The sequence below is a fragment of the Oreochromis niloticus genome, linkage group LG9 (genome assembly GCF_001858045.2).
Source record: "Oreochromis niloticus isolate F11D_XX linkage group LG9, O_niloticus_UMD_NMBU, whole genome shotgun sequence".
Classification (NCBI taxonomy): domain Eukaryota; kingdom Metazoa; phylum Chordata; class Actinopteri; order Cichliformes; family Cichlidae; genus Oreochromis; species Oreochromis niloticus.
In genome coordinates this window covers 27,472,026-27,495,408 of record NC_031974.2, presented here as the reverse complement: position 1 = coordinate 27,495,408, position 23,383 = coordinate 27,472,026, and the positions used below count along the sequence as shown (strand labels likewise).

The 23,383-nt window shown below is 42.4% G+C and overlaps 1 protein-coding gene across 4 annotated transcripts in view; it reads left to right on the top strand.

The window, feature by feature from the left end:
- The window catches only part of adarb2 (adenosine deaminase RNA specific B2 (inactive)), a 208,366-nt gene that overhangs the window by 174,860 nt on the left and 10,123 nt on the right, over positions 1–23,383 (top strand). For all 4 annotated transcript variants that reach the window (XM_005471671.4, XM_019363290.2, XM_025910160.1 and 1 more), the window contains 4 exons: positions 9,224–9,392; positions 14,571–14,722; positions 16,236–16,404; positions 22,294–22,475. In XM_005471671.4, coding sequence (XP_005471728.1) covers positions 9,224–9,392; positions 14,571–14,722; positions 16,236–16,404; positions 22,294–22,475 — 672 coding nt within the window. The remainder of the gene's footprint in view (positions 1–9,223; positions 9,393–14,570; positions 14,723–16,235; positions 16,405–22,293; positions 22,476–23,383) is intronic.

Below are 23,383 nucleotides of genomic sequence, written 5' to 3'. Positions count from 1 at the left end.
ACATTGGACATTGTTTTTGCTACACTTGCCCAGTTTAAAAGAATGCTTAAAGGGAATTTAAAATGATCGAAATATTGTGAACTGACAAAAGGACTATCCATTAAACTATGTGCCTAAAAATGTTTACATTGGATGCATAAAAGACAACCTGACAAAGAATGAATGACAGCAGACCACATAAATACACATGAGAGTGATTAGGAAGTGGAAACACACGGGGAACACAGCTGATACAAATTAACGCCACATGGGAAGCAAAACTAAACACACTGAACATGGAACACCAGACTTTCAAAATAAAACAGGAAACATGGAGACGTAAACTGGGAAGGGACACATGCACAGAAACAGACACGCAGAGGACAAAGACACACTGAAACACAGAAGGGGGCGAGGGAGACTAACACCGGGGACATGACACACTTGCACACTGAAGACACGACACTATAACTAACATAGTGGGGAAGACAGACAAGAACTAAATAGGGAAACAGAACTCAAAATCAATAGAACTGACTGAAGCCTAAAGTATACAAACAAGAAAGTCATAATACAAAAAGGCATGAAACTCAAAATGCTGGATGAAAAGAAACCGCCCATGACAAAACTACTGGAATAGATATGATGAGGAATTCAGATTGTTTAATTCACTATGTAGGTTTAAAATAAAAGTTTTCAAATCAGGTGGTTAGCACATTTAAAAGTGGAGTGTGATTAAATTTTTAGTTTTTGTCTTTTTTTTTTTATCTTTAATTCTTTTCTTTGGTAGAAGAACTTGACAATTTGACCCCGTTTCAACAGCTTCTACTCTTGAACCATCGCTGATGTCTGTATCGTTTAGGAGAATACTGCAGGGGGGTAATCATACCATCAGAGCTGTGTACTTTTAAACTACTCTAAAACAATGGACAAACATTACGCTAACCACCTGTCACATCTTACTTCTCCTGGTGTTATGCGCAACAGTACAGCAGCTCAGGACTCTAACGCTCCCGAGTATTCGAGCCCATACCAAATGAAATCTCCAAAATCACAATGTTGATGGAAAAAAATGATGCTTAGAGGAATATTTTCTTCATTGTTGGTCTGCCAGTCAAGCTGGACTCAACTGGAGTCAGGCACATACACTTATTCCGCCTCATAGCAACAAAAGTGCCTAAGCTAAAAAAACCAAAAACACTATGCCTCCAACACACTCTGGATTTTCAGCTGGTAGAAAACACTTTGGTGTACCTAAAAGTCTATATCGCAGCTCTGCACCTATACACTGAGTGAAACTGCAAGCTTGTCTTTTTCCCCGTGTGTGTCACTGTTGGCGTCGATGACCTGACTGAACCACGCTGTTTTCCAGCCTCTTTTAAACACAGTCCTGGCCTCGTAAAGTAAAATGTGAATTTAGTGAAGTTGTGCCATCTAAGAGCCTAAACAACTGCCCCGCAGTCTGCCGCAGTGTTGTGTAATGTAGTGTGATGCAGCCTGGTGGTGACGGGCCATTTTGCCAACATGGAGACAGACCCAAGTGGAATGGACCATATTGTGGGGTGAAAGTAATGCAGCATTAAGCATAAACACACAGGAAGTGCATACGGTAGCTTTTTGATAAATGTGTTGACTTACTTCGAGATGCAAGAATTAAACAACCTGGTTCAGCATAAAAAAGTACCTCACTTTTGATTTCCTTTTGTGGCTAAAGAGCTCCTGCTCATTGGAGACTGTTAGCTCTGCCTCTTTAGTCTTTACTTCAGAGCAGATACAGTAGAAGAACATAATGTTCTGCTTTGTTGAAGGAGGCATCGGCCAAAGTGGCCCAAACAAGCAGTTAATGGTGCACAATTCGCCCATGCAGGACAGTTTTGTGGCACACTCGAAGGCACAAGGACGTTAGGAAAAGGAACATTTTAGTCACAGGCACTGACACCAATCAAGAGCAGTGAAATTAACTCACTTTAACAGCACACGAGCCATTTTGTGACACACGAAGCAGTGATACGCCACACAGCTGACCACAGGGTTCAGTCAAATAAGTTAAACTGCCCAACTTGACCTCAAATGACGCCAGTAATAATCGTGAATATGATTTGTCTGGGTGCCAATCACTTGAATATGAGTGCAATTTTCTCACACTTTGACCTGGCAGGCCTGCACAAATTCCCTTTAATTCTTGACAGGGAAATTGCACTGCTTTGCTTGATTATTACCACTCCTCCTACCTCACTTTTCCCTCCATGTAGGCTAAGTCAAGTTCAGGAGCAGTAATCAAAATACCATTAAAAAAAACATACCTGTATGTACAGAGGGCTTTGCGGGGGGCGGGATGTCTTAGCTCTATGTGGCGTCACAAAGTGTGTTTACCTTCTGGGTTGCTATAGTGAGGCGGTGTGAGCTTTGTTTTCCAGTTAAAGGGCTCTGACAGGTTTGGGCACTGACTAGTGTAGTGCAGCTGCCATAATGAGCAGTTCCAGGTCTCGCTCTGATGTACATGCTTTTTGAAAGTGCTGTTATCCTGGGGTGTGACATCTTTGAATCACCAGTAATCAACAGATGTATTTGTGTGTGAAGAGTGCCTCAGGCCTTTGACTCTACTCTACCTCGATCCTTTTGACCATCTCTTTTTGTACTTGTGAGATGCAGCTGATTATTCCTGGTTTAAAAACAGCATACTGCCTGTGGGCTCTCTGCCTGCCTCTCCCACTTTCTCTCTCTCTCTCTCTCTTTCATTCATTTCTCGTCCTCCCCCTCCTCTTCTTTCTCCTGCAAACTGAAGGCAACCTCAGTGCCAATTTCATGGGAGGGTAGCAAGCAGCGCTGCAGAAATTATCCACTGCAAAATTGATCTAAACAATCGCAAAGTGGAACGGCAAGGAAAAGCAGGAGAATGAAATTGGGAGAGTCTGTTACCTTTTTGAACTTGCTTTATCACTGAGAAGGGCTTGGACTGCATTGCTTACAGGGAATGTCAATGGCTGAACTCACAATACTGTTTTTCTTAGGATTGTACAGTCTTCATATTGTATGTTTTACTGTAATAGTGCAACATTTTAAACCTACTTTTTTCAGTGAAAATTGACATGTGATTACATCAAATTGCACAGGATTATGTGTTTCTGAAACTACACACACCAAATTATGTTAATGACCAGTTTACACATTGAAAAAAGCTTGTTTTTTGTGAGGGGATAGGTTAATTGGATAATCCAAAGGTGTGAATGTGTGAGTGAATGTGAGCGTGAATGGTTGTCTGTCCCTGTGTGTTGGCCCTGCGACAGACTGGCGACCTGTCCAGGGTGTACCCCGCCTCTCGCCCTATGACAGCTGGGATAGGCTCCAGCGCCCCCCGCGACCCTGGAAAGGATAAGCGGAAGCGAATGGATGGATGGATGGATGGACCAGTTTACACATTGAAAAAAGCTTGTTTTTTGTGAGCAGTACACTGAACAGGAATCATTGTCTTTTTATCTCTGAGCAGCTGAAATATACACTGATCAGGCATTTGTGCAAGTCCGCCTTCTGTCACCAAAACAGCCCTGATCCATCGAGGCATGGACATCAATAGACCCCTAAAAGTGTATTGTGGAATCTAATTTTTAAGTTATGGAAGTGGACTTAAAGAATCATCCCACAGATGCTTGACTGGATTAACTTAACTGGATTAACTTGACTGGATTGACTGATGTCTCCTTCCTCAACGAACTCAACAACTTTTATGCTCGTTTTGAGCGAGGGAACCCCACAACCACAACCAAAACAGACACGACGCCAGACCACCAACCTCTGACTCTCTCCCCCACCGATGTAGGAGCGGTGCTGAGCAGGATCAATGTCCACAAGGCTGCAGGTCCTGATGGCATCCCCGGGCATGTTCTCAGAGCGTGTTCTGGGGAGCTTGCAGGAGTCCTGACAGACATATTCAACCTGTCCTTGGCCCACGCTGTGGTACCGGCCTGCTTCAAATCCACCTCCATCTTCCCGATACCCCAAAACTCCAACCCATCTAGCCTCAATGACTACCGCCCAGTAGCCCTCACCCCCATCATCACTAAGTGCTTAGAGCAGCTGGTCCTAGCACACTTCAAATCCTGTCTCCCCCTCCACCCTGGACCCCCACCAATTCGCATACCGCCAGAACAGGAGCACAGAGGATGCAGTCTCCATCGCACTGCACTCTGTCCTCTCACACCTGGACAACAACAACACCTACGCCAGAATGCTGTTTATAGACTTCAGTTCAGCATTCAATACAATCCACCCCTCACAACTCATCAGGAAACTGACAGACCTGGGCATCAGTTCCCTCATCTGCAAATGGTTACTGGACTTCCTGACCAACCGCCCCCAACATGTCCGGCTGGATAACCGCTGCTCATCAACAATCACAATGAACACCGGTGTACCACAAGGCTGTGTGATGAGCCCTTTCCTCTACTCCCTCTTCACCCACGACTGCAGACCTGCTGATGGTTCCAACACCATCATTAAGTTTGCAGATGACACCACGGTGATTGGCCTCATCAGTGACAACGATGAGGCCGCCTACAGGGAGGAGGTGGATCATCTGGCTGAGTGGTGCGACACAAACAACCTGCTGCTTAACACCGAGAAGACCAAGGAGCTCATCGTGGACTACAGGAGGAATGCTGACCCACATCCACCCATCTACATTAAAGGGACGGCTGTGGAGCGTGTGAGCAGCTTCAAGTTCCTGGGTGTCCACATCTCCGAGAATCTCATCTGGACGACCAACTGCTCCAAGCTGGTCAAGAAGGCTCACCAGCGCCTCTTCTTCTTGAGGACTCTGAGGAAGAACCACCTGTCCTCAGACATCCTGGTGAACTTCTATCGCTGCACCATTGAGAGCATCCTGACCAACTGTATAACAGTCTGGTACGGGAACTGCTCTGCCTCGAACCGGAAGGCGTTGCAGAGGGTCGTGAAAACTGCCCAGCGCATCGCCGGAGCACCACTTCCTGCCATAAAGGACATCTACAGGAAGTGGTGTCTGAAAAGGGCTGGGAAAATCATCAAAGACCCCAGTCACCCATCACATGGACTCTTCACCCTCCTGCCCTCTGGGAGGCGCTACAGGAGCCTCCGGACTAAGACCACCAGGTACCGGAACAGCTTCTTCCCCACAGCTGTCAGACTCCTGAACTCTGCCTCCTGACATCTGACCCACGTTAAACTCATGGACTGAACATACACACACCCACAACCACCTACACACACACACAATGGACAACCGTACCCTCAAACACACAATAATAACATGGACTGAACCACCACTCACAACCACTAGCACTTTATATAGCCTCTGTAGAAATTATCCACATATCTCACTTATCTTAACTGCACTACTGTATAGTTCTGTGTAAATAATCATTCTGTACATACAATAATTTTTAATCCTACAACTGTTTATAACTTGCATAGTTCACATTTCTGTATAACTGTATATCTCATATTTCTGTATAGTTTTTCATTTCATATTCTGTATAGTTTTTTTTTTTTCATATTTATATCCTCTTCATAGCCTGTACATAGCTTGTACTCACTACAGCCTGTACATACTTATAGTTATAGAATATTCATAACATACTTCATACCGTGCACATTATAACATACCATAATAGACCCATTTCTGTAATATACTTACATATCTATATTATTGCTAATATATATTGTAATATATCTATATCATGGCTAAAGCACTTTCTGGATGGATGCAAACTGCATTTCGTTGCCCTGTACCTGTGACATGTGCAATGACAATAAAGTTGAATTCTATTCTATTCTATTCTATTCTATTCTATTCTATTCTATTAAGATTTGGGGAATTTGGAGGCCAAGCCAACACCTCAGACTCGTTGTGCTCCTCAAACCATTCCTGAACTATTTTTGCTTTGAGCCAGGGTGCATTATCCTGCTGAAAGACGCCACGGCCATCAGAGAATACCGTTTCTATGAAAGTGTGTGCATGGTTTGCAGCAATACTTAGGTAGGTGGTGCGTCAACATGGTTGGCAGGACCCAAGGTTTCCCTGCAGAACATTGCCCAAAGTATCACACCTCTGCTGAGTTGCAGTCTTCCCATAGTCTGGCATCTTGGTGCCAGGTGTTCCCCAGGTCATTTGTCAGACCAGGAAAACTTCCTCTGGTGCTCGTGTCCAGTTCTCACATGTCCATTCTTGGCGTTTTTCGGCAGGGGTCAGCATAGGCACCCCGATTGGTCTGACCACCACAGACCAGGAGGAGCCACATGAGCCACAGTTTGTAACCATCACAGTTTGGCCCTTGTCAAAATCGCTCAAATCCTTACACTTGCCCATTTTCCATGGTACTAACACATCAACTCTGAAGACAAAATGTTCACTTGTTCCCTAATATATCACACCCACTAACAGGTGCCATCCATACCATAATCACTGTTATTCACTCCACCTGTCAGTGATCATAATGTTATGCCTCTCAGTGTATACATTGATCATCAATGGCACAAATGCAATCGGACAGCACGGTGGCACGGTGGTTAGCACTGTTGCCGCACAGCAAGAAGGTCCTGAGTTCAATTCTACCATCAGGAGTTTGCATGTTCTTCCCCGTGTTTGCGTGGGTTCTCCCCAGGTAGTCTGGCTTCCTCCCACCGTCCAAAGACATGCAGCTTGTGGGGATAGGATAATTGATAAATCCAAATTGTCCACGGGTGTGAATGTGAGCGCAAATGGTTGTCTGTCTCTGTGTGTTAGACTGGCGACCTGTCCAGGGTGTACCCCGCCTCTTGCCCTATGCCAGCTGGGACAGGCTCCAGCACCCCCCGCGACCCTGAAAAGGAGAAGCGAATGGATGGATGTATTTTGAATGGCAACAAATGTTGACTCACTGTAAGAATTGAGGAAACAAAAGCTATAACAAACTAAGTTTACATAGTACGTTGTGATGTTGAACAGGTCCTTACTTAAACTAACCAGTGTGTTAAGCCTAGTGAAATATTTAGCTCCCAAAGAGCCATATAGTCTGTAGAAGCTGGTGGAGACCAAAAAATGAGCAATAAACAGAGTAAATATTGGATTTATTCGCATGGCCCTTTATCCACATGCTGCTAAGTATCTGTTGGTTGCATAAATAAAGAGCTGTTTACCTAAGACCTCAAATGTGCTAACCTAAAATGTGATATGTCTGTGAAGGTTCTCAGTCATCCAGGTCATCGTAGTCAAAGGAGTTTGCAAAGAAAAGCGTCTGGACTTCTTTAAGCTGCTTGAAGACGTTTCACCTCTTCTCGGATGAGAGGTGAAACGTCTTCAAGCAACTTAAAGAAGTCCAGACGCTTTTCTTTGCAAACTCCTTTGACTAAAATGTGATAATATGTCAACGATGACTTTAGAACTTGTTTTGCTTCCAAGAAAATCTTATAAATATTTTGAAAACTGTGGCTACTGCCCCAGATAGTAGATTCAAATAATAAAGCACATTGAGTTTAACGATATTTAAATAAATTTTTTTGAATGCATTCAGTTTTTCAGCCAAATACTTATTTTCAGGTATTCTGCTTTCAAGAGTAAAAGTTTAATTTGTTTCACCTTACCTAGACTTTTCCTTTCTTCTTTACTGGTCTATTTTTTTCTATAACTGCCCCACACACACACACACACACACACACACACACACACACACACACAGTCATGCACCCTCCTCTCCCGTTCAGCCTTTCTTTTTCCTCCCCTGCCCTCCTTCCTTCTCCTCATCACTGAAGGTGTCAGGACTCTAACGCTGCAGTGCCATCTGGGCCGAGGCTGATAAAAGCTCATGTGCCGGTCCGGCGATGCCTGCAGGTCTGCCAGAAGCCAGCGAAGCCTGACTTTCAGAGGCGATGGGAGAGATTTGTGGCAGAAAAGAAGGAATGGCAAGCCGTGAACGTGCTGATCCAGCGCCCCCACCCCCACTTGCCCTCCTCCCCCCTCCTCTGCACCACCTCTGTCTATCTGTCAGTCAGTCACATGGCCCTGCACTGGCCTGAATCCTTACTTAGGAAAAGGCTCCTTTTCTGTTCAAGGAAAACCAACATGAGACAGGATGGCTTTTTGATCTCTCTTGTGGCTATTGGGAATTCTGTTTGGGTGACCTCTCTTTCGTGCCATATTATCCCAAACAGAGTGAGTTAGAATATGAATCTTCCACCATACTGTTAATTTTAGATAAGACCATGCAGTCGCTTTTTAGCACTTTTAAAACCAGATTCTGGATACAGCAGATTTCTTCCTTGTTGTCTGGACTGCTAACCTGCCAACTCCATTTCTGTAAAAAACACTGGCAGATGTAGCTGCTTGTTTTGAAAATAGAGATAACTCCTACAGTTAGCCAAAATGAGTAGCAGTATACTGTATTTAAATGTACTTGCTAGCTAGGTAGATTTCAAAGTTTTTAGCCGCTACATATTTACAAGTCATGTTAGACAGCGTAGGGATGCAGCAGTGAAACATCTGAATTAGCCATATCATTGCTGTTACTGGTTTATCAGTAAATAAAAGGGCATGTACGAGAAGCACACCTACTCTGTTTTGTTCTCTTTCAACATGATGACTTGCACAACAAGCTAATGTTGTTGCAGTGACCCAATGATAGCTTGACATCAATGCAAATGAGTAGGAAACAGGAATGATAAGACTGAAACGTCTTTTTCAGTTTGCATCTTGCTAACCAGAGAAGATGCCGTGCTTTATGCCCTTTTTACAGTGCAGATTCCTAAAGGGTGGGTATGTAAAGATGAAAACTTTTTTGTAAAATAGTTTCTGTAGTGACTAGTGTTCCTTGATTTCATCTGTAGGAGCAGTAGTAAGCCTTGTAGGCTCTGTGGATGTGGATGTGTCCTTTGTGATTGGTTTTCTTTACTGGTAAATTGCCACAGAGGAACTCTATTATTTAGTCTCGTCATTTGTCATCTTTCAGGGCAAAAAGGATTTATTTTTCTTTTCTTTTTTATTTGATAATCATTGGGCGATTAAAGAGAACCATGCAGGGCACTCTTTTGCTTTGTCAGGTCAAAGCAGAGATGTGCATGTTCTACCATTTTTTCTTAATGGTGATAAAATGCCTCCTACGGATCGAAAGGTGAGAAAGGACATGCTGTTGATATTAAGGGTTACTATTAAACTTATGGATTGAGGAATCAATGTAGTCAATGGAACGTGTGACAACCGCAATAATGTGAGCATTTGTCTGTATTTGTTCAACAGGTCTGGACCTGAGGCACGCCCAGGTGGTGGCGTTATCTACTGGCACCAAGTGCATCAACGGAGAGTATCTGAGTGATCAGGGACAAGTAGTCAATGACTGTCACGCTGAAGTCACAGCCCGACGAGCCCTGCTACGCTTCCTCTACTCCCAACTTGAACTCTTCTTGAGGTAAAAGCTTTATCTTCTGCTGTATCTTTGAAGCACACAGACATTTCTTGAGTGCCGCATGTGCACATGCTACAGCTTTGAAATCTTTCAGCACCTGACACGGCCAGATAACACTTGCTTTCACTAGTTAGCTGGTTATCTGCGAGACCTGTTTTTGACCAGCCTTCAACTTTTGATTTTTTGCTGATCGTTACACCAACTTAGAGAAAACTTCTGTTTCATCTTGAAAGTTGAATTTTTACCTTTGTAGGAGTTTGACCCACTGATTGCTGAATGTAAAATGACAATCAGCCTGTGAAATTATCTCTCTAAATCCAGGTGATTAAACCGAACGGTTCAAGCGAGACTTGAATTATTCAAAGTTTCATCATAAATCAAAGTCGATGTTAGTTTGCTTTTAAATCCAGCTGTAGAGCTGAGTTCATGGAGGCTGCAGCGCATTTAACACAGCAGTGCAATAAGTACACTTTAACTATTTGGATGAACATAAAAAAATCATGGAAAAAATTTCCATGTGATTAAATTGCTTTATTTTAGCATTATGTAATTCCGTTATTCCAACTTAATTGAGTTGGATCAACTTAATTAATGATGAATAAACTTATTTAATGCAGTGGAGTCCAACTTAACTGAATTGAATTGATTTAACCCATGCAAAATACATTAGTCCAACAAAGGTATTTGATGCAATAAATCCAATTTAATGGATTCAGGACACAGCTCTCACTCCATCCACCCATTTCCACTTGTCCTTATCAGAGTCATGGGGTGCAGGAGGTGGGGCAGACCCTGGACTGGTCACCAGTCTACTGCAGGGAGACAGACAACCATTCACACTCACATCTATGGGCAATTTAGAAATATTAACCTAACCCCACTACCTGCATGTACCCAGAGAGACACGAATACAGGGATAACGTGCAAACTCCACCCAGAAGGCCCTGGCCAGTTTGTGGATTTGAACGCAGGACTAGGTGGTGCTAACCATCACAACTCCAAGCTGTCACTCCATACTTAAAAAACAGTAGGAAAGCTATGATTACAGGGTTTTATACAGAATTTTCTTTATGTTTTTGTCCTTGACAGGTTAAGCCACAATAAAGAGTAATAGCATACGCCTGGTGTGTGAATGCTTTGAAATCTCAGATAATCTTGTGACATCACGAGTCCATGCAACTAACAACTTTTACAAGATTGCATCACATGATCTCACTAGAATAAATTTAACTAGTGTTAAGGTGTTGAATTTAATGCAGAGTGTACATGATTTCATTACGTTCACCATAGCAACATAAAATTATTTTGTTCAAATTACATGTAAATGTAGCAACTGTCCAATTTCACTTTCTTGAGTGTACTTGAGTGAAAAGTAGGAATGCAAAAAAGGCAACCAAGTGTTCAAAATTCCTTCTTCTGAGACTCCTGGTTACACAATTTCACCGAATGGGAAACTTTGAGTTTAGAACCACCGTAACTATTTCACAACTTCTTTTCCACACCAAGTTTCACAGTTATTGAAACCTCCTTGGAATTACTCAACACCCAGAGCTTTAAAAGTGTTTTTACATCTTTGCCCCAGTTTATGCCTTGATAACTTTATAGTGGGCATTTGCAGAGTTTTTTTTAAGTTTCAGGACTTTTTATTTTTCCTGCCATGCAGTCTGAATGCAGGAACAACATATATAAGTGTTTCTAAAATGTGTCCAAGCCTTTTGAGACTCATCTAGAGGATAATATTGAGTGGCACAACAAAGGGTCTGAATGTCTAAAATCACTTTGTAATTGTGAGATTTTAGACAAAGACTGATTTACAGGTTTTATCCATTTAAAATTGCATCTACAACGAGCCCAAATTAAACAATGCCTGAAGAATTTATGAAGAATTTACATGCTTCATTGAGCATAAAGTAGTAGCAACGCCTATGCAAAGTGCACGAGGAAATATCTTACATTCTCTTAGTGACTTTACTTTAATCGCTAATTTAAACTCTTGCCAGCATGTTGCGTAGGCTTCACGAACTTGAGTTTCCAAGGCTCCTCTAACAGCTTTAACATGCATGACAATGCATTACTCATTACAGTATGCTTAATAGCATTACATGTTTTCGTTATGACCTCCCCCTGCAGTGCCAAAGAATACTCTCTCCTCTACAATAAGCTCCATGGAAACAGCACCGCTTTGTTCGCAAGAGACTTTTCAATAATCAACGAGCCATATGCGCGCTGTTCTCTTCAGCTAACTAAGCATACTATCACACACTCAACCGGTTCAGCTCCGTGTCTCAGTGGCCCTTTTGTTTTTAGTGCTGTTTTATCTACTTTGTGGGCATTTGCTACCTGTACAGCGCGCGCTGGTGCACACAAACTCACCAAGCTTTTCACCAGTATCACGAGACAGCCCTGATGAGTTTTGACTCCTAACTGCCTCCAGTGCATGAGCATATATTATGTTTTTGTGCTCCCCCAGGAGCTCGATTGCAAGGCTGATGTATCAGATTAGTGGATAGAAGTCTAGATGGCTGAATGTCATATTTGCATACACAGCACTGACTTTTTGTCTTAGCACAATGCTGGATGGCAGGTAGGGAGACTTTGCAGCTGAGTAAAATGGCTAATGGGGAAGATAACTCATAATGAAACGACCAAACAAAATGCCAGAACTGCCATATTTACACTCAGTGAAAGGACATCAGAAACAGAGGAGAGGTTATATAAAGAGTGCGGTCGTGCTTTGCATTATGAGGCATAGTTTTTATATAGTACCGTATGTGAATGTGAGTAATGACAGCTTTATTCCTACACACAGGAAAAAAACTACATGATTATTTCCTGTTGGCCGTTTTATAAACATTTACCTGACTGACAGAAGATGTTTTATAAACACTGGATTCAACTGTCCTGAATCAAATATTGGAACCTGCTGTTTTACCACTAATCGGTTTTTCATTTAGAAAATCCCACCATCTTATCTTATGGATCAAGAATTTACTCAAGTATTGAAGTTTAATATAAATTAGAAATACTAGAGTATTTCTTTTTGATGCTACTTTATACTTGCTAGCCAGATGCTGATAATCAAATGCACTCAATCCATCATCAGTAACTGTCAAGCATGGCAGTGGAGGGGTAATGATTTGTGCTTATTACAGTGGTCCCTCGTTTATCGCGGGAGTTACGTTCTAAAATAGGTGAAATTTATTTTTTACAATTATTATAGATGTTTTAAGGCTGTAAAACACTACACACTTTATACAGTTTTCTCAGACAGGCATGAACATTTTTCTCACTTTTCTCTCTTGTTTAAACTCTCTCAAAGTTCAAACCTTTGTAGAAAAATAAGTCCAGTATTATAGAATGAAACCAAAGATCAAACCCTGTTTTCAGGTCCAGAACATGGGAATAAAGCAGCTGCCAGAGAACTCAACATTAATGAATCAATGGTACGGAAGTAAAGGAAGCAAGAAGAATGAGTTGAGTAAAGTTTGACTTATCTGACTGTTTTGTTTCCCTTAATGCGCCTTATAATCCAAAAAATACGGTAACTTCTACCTTCCTTTAGCATGTCCAGAAGTCCAACTTTCTGTGCGATGGTTAGCATCTTCCTCTGCCTTTTGGGTGCTGCCGCAGGTGCCTTTGATGGTGCAAAACGTTTCGTCGACATTGTTGTGTTTGTTGGGGAGAAAACTTACAAGCATACAGTACAGCACTTCAGAGTCACACTGCTAGCGAGCGAAGATTTATGTAAATTTGACAAGCTGAACGCACTCTGTACTGTACAGGAGACACTGCAAGGAGGAGATTTATTGACAATGATCTACAGCCAATTGGGATGCAGAACACAATGCGCTGTAAAAAAAAACAAACAAACAAAAAAAAGCATGCAAAATTGCACAAACAAATCTGTGAAACAGCGAGGCTGCGAAAGGTGAACCGCGTTATAGCGAGGGACCACTGTATAGCAATGGGACTTGGGCACCTTGCAGTCATTAAAATGACCATAAACTCTTTTGTATACCAGAGTATTCAGTTATATTCACATGAGACAAATGTGAGGCTATCTGTCCAGCAACTACAGCTTGGCTGAAATCGATGTCATACACGATAACGATGCAAACCAGCAAATCTACAACAATAGCTGAAAAACAAAAGACTTGAAGTTTAGAATTGTTGTATGGGGAACTTAAAGAGAACAAACCTCAATAAACTGACGCAACAGTGTAAATAAAGTGTAAAGAAGAAATGGCAGAAATTCCTGCACAGTAATGTGAGGATCTGATAAACTCATACCGATTATGATTACGGCAAGTTGGTGCTAAAGGTGGTTCTACAAGCTACTGAAGCATGGCGTCTACTTGTGTTTTAACTAGAGTGCAAACACTAGAAAACCTTTTTCATGACTGTACATATGGACTACACATCAACCTTTCACAATCAGAATTGGTTATGATCATAGCTTGTTAGCTATACATGACTTCTACTTATGTTAGCCAAACAGTCCGCCAGATACCTGCAACAGTAGCACATATTACAAAGAGCAACTAATTTTGCGATTTGAAACAGGGAGTGCTAAAGTCACATGACAAGGAAAGCTCCAGCCTATGGATGTATAGAGGTCCACAGTGGCTGCTGTGGCCATGTTGTACAGAGCTGCTGCTGATGAACACAGTTTTGCAGTTTGCTTTGTGGGCTCTACTCCGGGGATCTGGTAGTTCGTCATCTTTTTTAGCCCACTCGTGTTTTTCATGTTACACAGTTGATTTTTGTCTTAGTACATATAATCAGTGCCTATCTAACAACTTCTTGTTAATGGACTCAAACCCATGCTGTACTTTTTTCATTTTATGTACATTTGTTTTATATTAAATGATATTTACTTCGTTTGGCCTTCACAATGACAGTGTCATGACTCAAAGGTGTGTACTTGCCAACAGGTTAAACTCATTCCCCCTGTTCGCTCTGACTATTATGGGCAGCCTGAGTAATGTCCAGGACTCCGTCTGACAGAGGAGAATTGTCTGTGGTCAGAGAGAGGGCCAGTGTCCATCTCTGTCCATGTCAACTCACTTCATCATTGGAAAAGAAAAGTGCAGATCTGTGTCCTTTGCTGTGATAAATGCTTCTACCTTTCTCATCAATCTCCCTCCTTCTTGTTGTCTTTTCCCTTTTATGCTGCCAAAGTAAAAGGCCGGAGGACTGGGAGGAGTCGATATTTGTGCACCACAAAGAGTGCGGCTACAGGTTGAGAGACAACATCCATTTCCACATGTACATCAGCACCTCGCCGTGTGGAGACGGGAGGCTCAACTCTCCATACGAAATCACCGCTGACCGTAAGAAACCCTCTCTTTCTGTTTCCTTGTTTTCCATAAAGTCAACATCATTCAATGAATAAAATGCAGCTATTTTAATACACATATAATCCATTTTACTGCTGTCATTCTCTCAGTTTCTCAGACAGTGTCTTACGTTATAAAGAGATCATTTTCTCTGGCAGACTTTCTGAAAGCCACTGCTCTCCTTGTATTATTTCACAAGAAGCTGCCATCCTTTTCATGTCACATTCTGTCTTTGGCCTCTTTTCAGTTGCACCGTGCTGACTAGATGACATTTTATTGCTTACCGACTGAATATAAATTGTATACTCATTTAGATGGTTTGCCCAGCAGTTTTCTGGTGGCCTACGAGTTCAGAAATGTAATCTGGTCCTTCGCTGACTGAAGCTGCTTTTTTTAAGCTCTGCAAGTACATGCTACAGTGCAGTGAAATTTTTCATGAAACCAGCACGGACAGAAAGAAAGAAGGAGAAAGGCTGTCATTAGAGAGAGCTTTTACACTTTTTAGGCATTAAACCTTTTAAATGTAATGCTGTGCGCTCTCACCGATTACAAAATTACCGAGCACCTTTTCCCGACAGTTCTTAAACATTTCTGAGTTGGAAGTCGGCGCTTAAGTTTTAGCTGCTGTCAGATCAGCCGCAGCAGCAGCCGTGGAGGAGAGAGGAAAAAGAAGAGGGTGTCACTGTGGGGTTTAAGGCTCAAGAAAGGAAACAGAAACAGCAATTGCATATGTACATTTGGTCACGGTGCAACAAAGGCGTATATATTGCTATAGAGTGTCATGGGGTGACACGCAGCGAGACGCAGAGAAGCTACAGCGGCACGGGGAGAACATGCAAACTGCACTCAGGCATGATCCAAACAGTAAAAAACATTTGACTTTAACTACCACTGTCAGCACCTGTGGAGGTCATGCTACACTGAACGCCCACGCTAAACCACGTGAAACCGTCTTAAATGGATCAAGGAACTTGCGCTCTTGCTAACGGTGTCAATAAAGCAAGGATTTCTCTGTCAGTTTGAATAAAATAAAATAGAAACTTTCAAAAGGGCATCGCTCCAGGGCTTCCTCCTCCCTCCCAAAATTCACAGCCCACGCATTCATAAACAGTCCAGTCAAGTGTTTGCTTCATTAGCGGTAAGGCAGCAGACAGTCGCAAACTCATACGTTTAATTCCCTACTCGAAACTTTAAACTTGCATATCAGTAATGTTTTCTTGTTTATCTGCTTTTTCTGTTATACCTTTTGAAAGTCCACAGCTTCATACACACAGACTGTAACAGCTGAGAGCTTTGCAACTCATGCAAACAATTCAACTCCTACTTAAGACGTGCTGTATATTAGCATGTAATGTATTTAAAGACATATTGGAAAACCCTCTTGACTGCTGAGAGATGAGATCTGCGACTTCATTACTGGCAGACTGCATGACGCTGGCTGGTGTTGTGTAGTAAGAAATGATTTTGTAAAGTAGTAAAACTGCGATCGTGCGCATTATTCTTTCAGTGCACAGCAGCAGACACTTAATGAGGAAGCATCGGAGTCACCTGCGGACCAAAATCGAGTCGGGCGAGGGGACGGTGCCGGTGCGTTGCCGGGGACCCGCCCAGACCTGGGACGGTGTCCTTCAGGGTGAACATCTCATCACCATGTCCTGCACAGACAAGCTCACCAGGTCAGTGCGCTCACGTGTGCCCAACATTTCCTGTGCTTAAAGTCACATTTTCTTGTGTGTGTCCAGAATAACACACACATATCCTGCATCCATTCTTTTTTTACATCCACCAAGGAGGTTGTGGTTTTGGTTGTGTTTGCATGCGCGCCATCATTCTGTCTGTAAACACGATAGCTTGAAAAGTTTTGCATCAATTCCTGTAAAACCTTCTCAGCATGCAGAGTTGCGTCATGTTAACAAGCCAATCAAATTTGGTTTATATCCGCCAATGTCTTCAAGATCAGCTTAGTGATTTATTTGTCAACAAAAAGCCTTATAACTTAGAAACTATGATTCTTACAATTGGGGTGTATTGTCGGCATACAGAGAGGGTCACATTTGACCTCTGACCTCATTTTTTTCTTTGGACTTGGCTCCAAGTGTTCTCAAGAAAAAGAGAATAAGCTGATTAGTTAGTTCGAAATATGCTGTAGTATAATATTATTTAATGAGCTCAAGTAATTCATTTCCAGTTATTATACATACATAATGTTTGTGTAATCATTGTAAACAGCTGCCATGCTGTCCTTATCTGATTTTTACTGCATTACAAACTTGTTCAAGTATGTTTCGAAAGAACAAAGAAAACAATTAATATATACAAAATACAATACTGTTGCCTTAAAAGTCCATTCTGGCCAGAGAGTGAGCTTCCTTGGCAGAGCTTTCCCCTCTCTCAGTGCTTCTTAGGAGAGTGCTGCCCTCGCCCACTCTTGTTGAGATTAAGTAGGTTTGTCTCACAGGTTTTAGTTTTGACTTTTGGTGATAGATACACTTTTGTAAAATTGCTACTTTTGTTCAGTTTGCAGCTTTGACTTATAATTTGTTTTTATGCCTCATTTATTGAAATGATAATCTAATTATATGAGTGAGCATTGCAGTTATTACTGCATGGATTGTGCTCATTTAAAAGAGAAAAAGAAAAGATAAAAAAAAAAAAAACAGCTCACCCCCTTCACCCGGGAGATGTCTGGTCTACTTAAGAAATGAAAGCTAAAGTGATTGGTGGAAAGGTTAACCTTATTAGGAGATTAGCTTCCTTATGAGAAGGAAAGATCTCTGTTTAAATAAAGCACTTTTAGATGTGATGTAAGGAGAGGGTTCTCTGATATTTACCAAATGCATCAGTGTGTGTGTGTGTGTGGGATGGTGTGTTAACATGAGCTGTGCAGAGTGAGAAATCTTTTGTAGTCCGGGGGGGTGACTATTGATTTCCCATATGTGACTTGAATAGCTAATCCCATTCTAATGAATTAGTGTATTAATCACGGCTTTGTTTAGATCTGTAGTGCTGCCTGTTATTTAGCTAACATATTAGTCATACAATCCTTTACACACTGTGGTCTATAGTTGGTAAAGGCTGCTATGACTAATATTCCAAACTCAAGACTTCTGCAGCCCACTTTAGGGACAGACAAACCTCTGTGGTCTGCCCAAACCCTTAATTACATCTCTAATCAACACTAAGATGTCTTCTGTTCTCACACTTGTAAAAGCCAACAATAGGTGCTCGCTTTTTGTTGGTACTTCTCTTGGTTTTCATAGATTAATTTTGCTGTTGCTGTGAGCTGCTTGTTGATGATAATTAGCCATGAAAGGGTTTTCTTTTGCCACCTTTTCAGTACCATTTCTCTAAAACTGATGAATTCTTCTGTCAGTTACAATTCCCAAACAATTAAGAGGAATAAAAAATAGACCTCGGGTCAACAACTGGTCAAATAAATGAAAAATAATGCACAATTAAAATGTTCTTCATTGTAAATATTGGATTATAATTTTTATGGCTCACCCAGCCCACCTGAAGTGTTGGTTCTGGACTGCAAATTTTAGCATTGATCCGATGCCAAGTAAATACAGGGCTAGTATTGCCGATGCCGATACCAATACCGATACTTTAAAATGCCCAAGTCCAAGACCAAGTTATGATTTATGAGATGTATAATTTTCAATTTGAGCACAAAACGGCTGTGATGATTTTTGCTTTCCGTAATAATAAGTTAAAACAATAAAACACACTTTTCAGCTTTTTATGTATTTTGGGGTTTTTTCTTTTCCTTTTTTGAGACCTAGAATGTAAATAAGCTTCTCTCTGAAGCACTTTTGGTCAGATTTTGTTGTTTATCATGCTATAGCCTATAAATAAAATAGACATCAACCGCCAGTCAACACTGGCACATTTCATTAAACATGTTCATCATCAGATACATCAGTATCGATACCAATACCGGTACGGCCCACCTCTAACCTGTAGTGCCGTCACAGCCCACTAGAGGGCAGCAGTTTACAGTTTAAAACTGTGGTTTTAATCACTTATTTCTAATTCATTGATTTCTCTTATTCCTGGCACAACAGTGTTAGTTTAAAACAGACTCAGTGACCCAGTAATATATGATGAGAGAGCAAAACTACTATAGAACCCATGTCCACATGTTGTCAGACCAGTTCAGGACAGATGGCCACGTTACATCAGGACAGCTTTACTCTTCTGCCTCCGTTTTCACGCTGCCCATGTGTGAAGAGGGGAGGCATTAGTGTGTTCACACTGGAGGCTGCTACACACACATACATATTCAAAAAAACATAATAATGTTAAATATAATTCCAAATTTAAAGTTGTGAGGTGGTATTTGAGGTGATAAGTGATTATAATGATTCTAATAGTAAATAAATATGTTATTATTTTGGCTGTACTCAGTTTCTGCTGCAACATTCAGATGGTGGGGTCAGAATTTTGCATAAACATCATGAAAGCTGATGGTGGTGCAGTAGTGTGGGGATATTTGCCTCCTGTATACACCACCTGGATGGCCTGGCAGAGGCCACAGGCTAAAACACGTTGATCAGGTAATAAAGTCATTCTTCATACCACTAGTGTTGGTGGAGCTTCAGCCTCTTTAGATCATTGCTCTTCCCCAATGCACTTTGGAAGCAGGTGAAGTTGTGCCAAAAATTTCCTTTGTGCTTGCAGCAGGATAAAATGCCGTGTCACAAAGCTCAAATCTTCTTGAACATGACGTGCAGTTCACCGAGGTCACAGTCACCATATCTCAGTCCAACAGAGCGCCTTTTGGATGTGGAGGAGCAGGAGATTTCCAAAATGCATGTGCAGCTGAAGAATCTGCAAGCACCTGTGTGATGCTGTCATGTCAACATAAACCAAAATCTCTGAGGAATGTTTCCAGCATCTTACTGAATCTAGGGCATGAAGAAGCTTTTGGTAGCCGAATAAGCTGCTTGGCATTGGCAGAGAAAATTTGGCAAGTTTTTCATGGGAGCAACCAACAAATGCATTTTCCTTACAAATGTGGCCCCATTTAAGGAGAAATAAACAGGCTTTCACACATGATAAGATTTATTGCCAAGAAGCATCGTTACAACAAAGAAATAATCGCTCAAACACAAATTTAGCCCCTACAATGGCATGTCACAAAACTGTGATTGTCTCCAGTAAAGCCATTCCTTCCCACTGAAATATTCCAAATTTGCTAGCACGGCTAAAAACATTCACCACTGTACCGAGTAAAGAAATTCAACAATTGTAATTCTTCTCTTCTACACCTGACGTTCTCTGAAATATCTAAAATCAATTTTTAATATAGTCTCAGTTGTTCCGCCACGACTCTGCCTCAACAGGAGCCGAACCCGTGAATTTAGCTTAGTAAGCACCGCGCTGTGCCAGCCGAGCCGTACAGGACTACAGCTGAGCCGCTGCTGTGCGCGTGTGTGTGTGTGTGTGCGTGTGTGCGTGTGTGTGTGTGTGTGTGTGCGTGTGTCAAAGGAGAGGCACAGACACAGAGAGAAAGAGAGAGCGCACGAGCGAGAGGTGAACCCTTCTCCTGTGTAGCCGCTGTTAATTTGACCAATTTGATTCAGTTGGCCAGGGCTGGAGATGGTGTGATTAAATCTACCCAGGTCACCAACAGGGGTGAAAGCAATTACTTTACAAAAAAATAGAGTGACGGGGGAGGGAGAAGGGACAACCCTGCTTTCCTCCCCCACCGCCCACCCGCTCACCACCTTCTTCACTGCATCCCGCCCGGCCAGACAGCAGACGCGCTCTCCTTGCTCCACAGCTTCCTCTTTCCTCTTTTTTTATATCGCTGTAAATGATCGGTGGCCATCGTTAAACTGAGTGGGTCACAGAGGGCCAGTTTATCAAGGTCAGGAGTGGAAGGTGGAAGTGAGAGGAGCTTAGAGCTACAGAGTGAACACACACACACGAGCACACACTGCAATCTTAAAGCAATCCCCTGGATACTCTTTTTGTCCTCTGTCACGCTCATTTTGCAACCTCCCATTACTTTTTTATTCCCCTCCACTTCCTCGCACTTCCTGCACTTTATTATCGTTAGTTCAGCTTTTGACCAGAGGGGATATTAGGATCTTTGCTCTTATCATAAACACAGCTGATAACAGTGGCCGTCGCATCACCCGCCGATTGTCGTCGTGTTTTCTTAAGGCCGGGGCCTCGGTGAAGATTCTTCACTAATATTTGATTCGAAGCCGACAGCTGGATTTAATTGAGGGGCCTAAATGGCTTTCATATAACGATGATGTTCTCCATTCCACCGCAGTTTTATGCAGATGAACACATTACTTTAATGGTCGGCGTTTACTGAGGGTGGGAGAGAGAGAGAGAGAGGAGGTCCTCTCCCCTCTCCTTTCTCTAGATTCACACGCCCAAGCCAGATGGCTGTCTTTTCTTGCATGAGATTAGAAGATGTTTCTGATTCACGGTGTCGCTTTCTGGGTAAATTAATATTTCAGGCTAAAGTATTTTCTGTTTGGGCGTGCGCACGTGTTTGCTTTTGAACAAAACTCCTCCTCTCTGTTTGGGAAGGAAGGACAGATCTTGGCGACAGATTGCAGGTAAAGCAGAGGCGGGCGGGCTGCTGCTTTGTGAGCCCGTTTAAGTGATTCCCAGAAAGCCGGTGATGTTAATTGACTGCTTGGGGAAGCAAAGGAAGCCGTAATGAGTGATTATTAAGCTGGGAAGGGGTGGTGGGGGGATGCGGGGTGTAATTGCATCCATGATAAGGAGACATTGATTAACAAAAAGTAACAAAAATTTTTTCTAACCAAAATTAGAAGCCTCTGATGAAAGTCCAGTGCACAGCTCAGGTAAACAGCAGGATTCCTCTTCATTTACGAAGGGCAGGGATTATAATAAACACGCTAATGATCATTTTATATGCATAAATTAGCATCTGCTGCTTAAATTCAGATTGGGCCGGCTAAACTTTGAGGTGCCGACGTGGCCTGTGGGATTAGCCACACAGTGATTTTGTGTCACTTGTGGATCGCTAAACAAACCACAAGGAGATCCGCGCACAGCGAGCAGTCGACTGAGGCTCCTCTGCAGCCCTGCAGTGTATTAACCTCCGTGGCACTGATGAATGCACACGTGGTAATGTGTTGTTCCAGGTAATGAATGCTGATGTACTGACCTTTGGCGGTGTTGTTGTTGGTGATGGCGGTTTGTGTTTCTGGGGGAAGAGGACGTTTATGCGTGAGAGCGTGTGTGGTCACTTGCTGCTATTCATCACGTCCCACATCAAGATAATGATCAAATTGTCTCCACCTGTCATCGAAGCTCTCACAACTGCCTCGTTCTCTCGTTTTCCCCACTTTGCCTCTCTCTATCCACCCCTCCACCCCTCCGTCTCCTCTCCTCCTTTTCCTCTCTTTGGCCAACTGTTGCGTTTCGTTCTTCCTTTCACCCACACACCTCATCCTACACTCGCACCTTCGCCCACATTTTCACGAATGCTGTTCCTTCCATCCTTTCTCCTCTCTTCCCTCCTTAACTTCTTCTCTCTTTTCTTTCTCCCACCTCCTCCCTACCCCTAGATGGAACATCCTGGGCCTGCAGGGGGCATTGCTGAGCCATTTTGTGGAACCAGTGTACCTGCATAGCATGACCGTTGGCAGCCTGCGTCACACGGGCCATCTGGGCAGAGTTCTGAACCAGCGTCAGGAGCGCCTGGGCCCACTGCCTGCCACATACAGACGCAACCAGCCCCTGCTCAGCGGTATGACCACGACATAATCAGCCACACAGCATCTCTGGGCAGTAGCTGTAAAATACACTTATGAGTACACTCTATCCACTTTGGGAAGTCTCCACACAATAGAAGGTGACACAATAGAAGTATTTCATACATCTATACAGTGTACTTTTACTTTTTGCTGGTGATGTAGCACATAAAAGTCTGGGGGGTTTTGTCTGCTTTAGGTTTGAAGCTTCTTTGGGTGGCATTGCTTTAAACAGGTCCCAAATGTCAAAATTGTGACGTTCATTATAACTGAAAACTACATGAAACAAATTTGACCTGAAGCGAGTGAATTCAATGGTCAGAGCAGCCCTTTTTAAAATCAGAAATAGTATAAAAGAGGGATCTAATTTAATGTGACCCACTGGATTTGGACTTTTTTACATTTTGGAATTTCGGTGCTAGGATTTTAGCGACTGTCTTCTTAGGTGGGCTATATTCAATCCCATTAGGGTTATTATAAAGTGAGTAGTTACCCATAGAGGCCCAGACTGCTTTTTTGTGTTAGGCTGGAAACAATTTTTCAATGCTCCAAATGGTCTATCTACACATCACCGGCTGTATATTAAAGTTGGGCGTAGCCTTTGGTTCTAAAAACTGACCAACAGGGGGCACCTTCTCTGGTTGCAAAGAAAATTCTAACTTGATTTATGACATCAGAGAACATTTTTCTGATGGATTTATGGTTTCAGTTACTTTTACCAAGTCTTGTTTACTACAGTATTGTGTTCCTTGTGTATAAGATGGCCCAAGTTTGAATAAACTAGTAAAATAAACAGGAGAATTAGGCCTAGTGTTCTTGGGTTATCACTGTAGTCCTCTCCACCCACGTCATCCATATACAGTCAGATCAAGTTTCAAAATCCAGTATTTTGTGGGCCAAAATG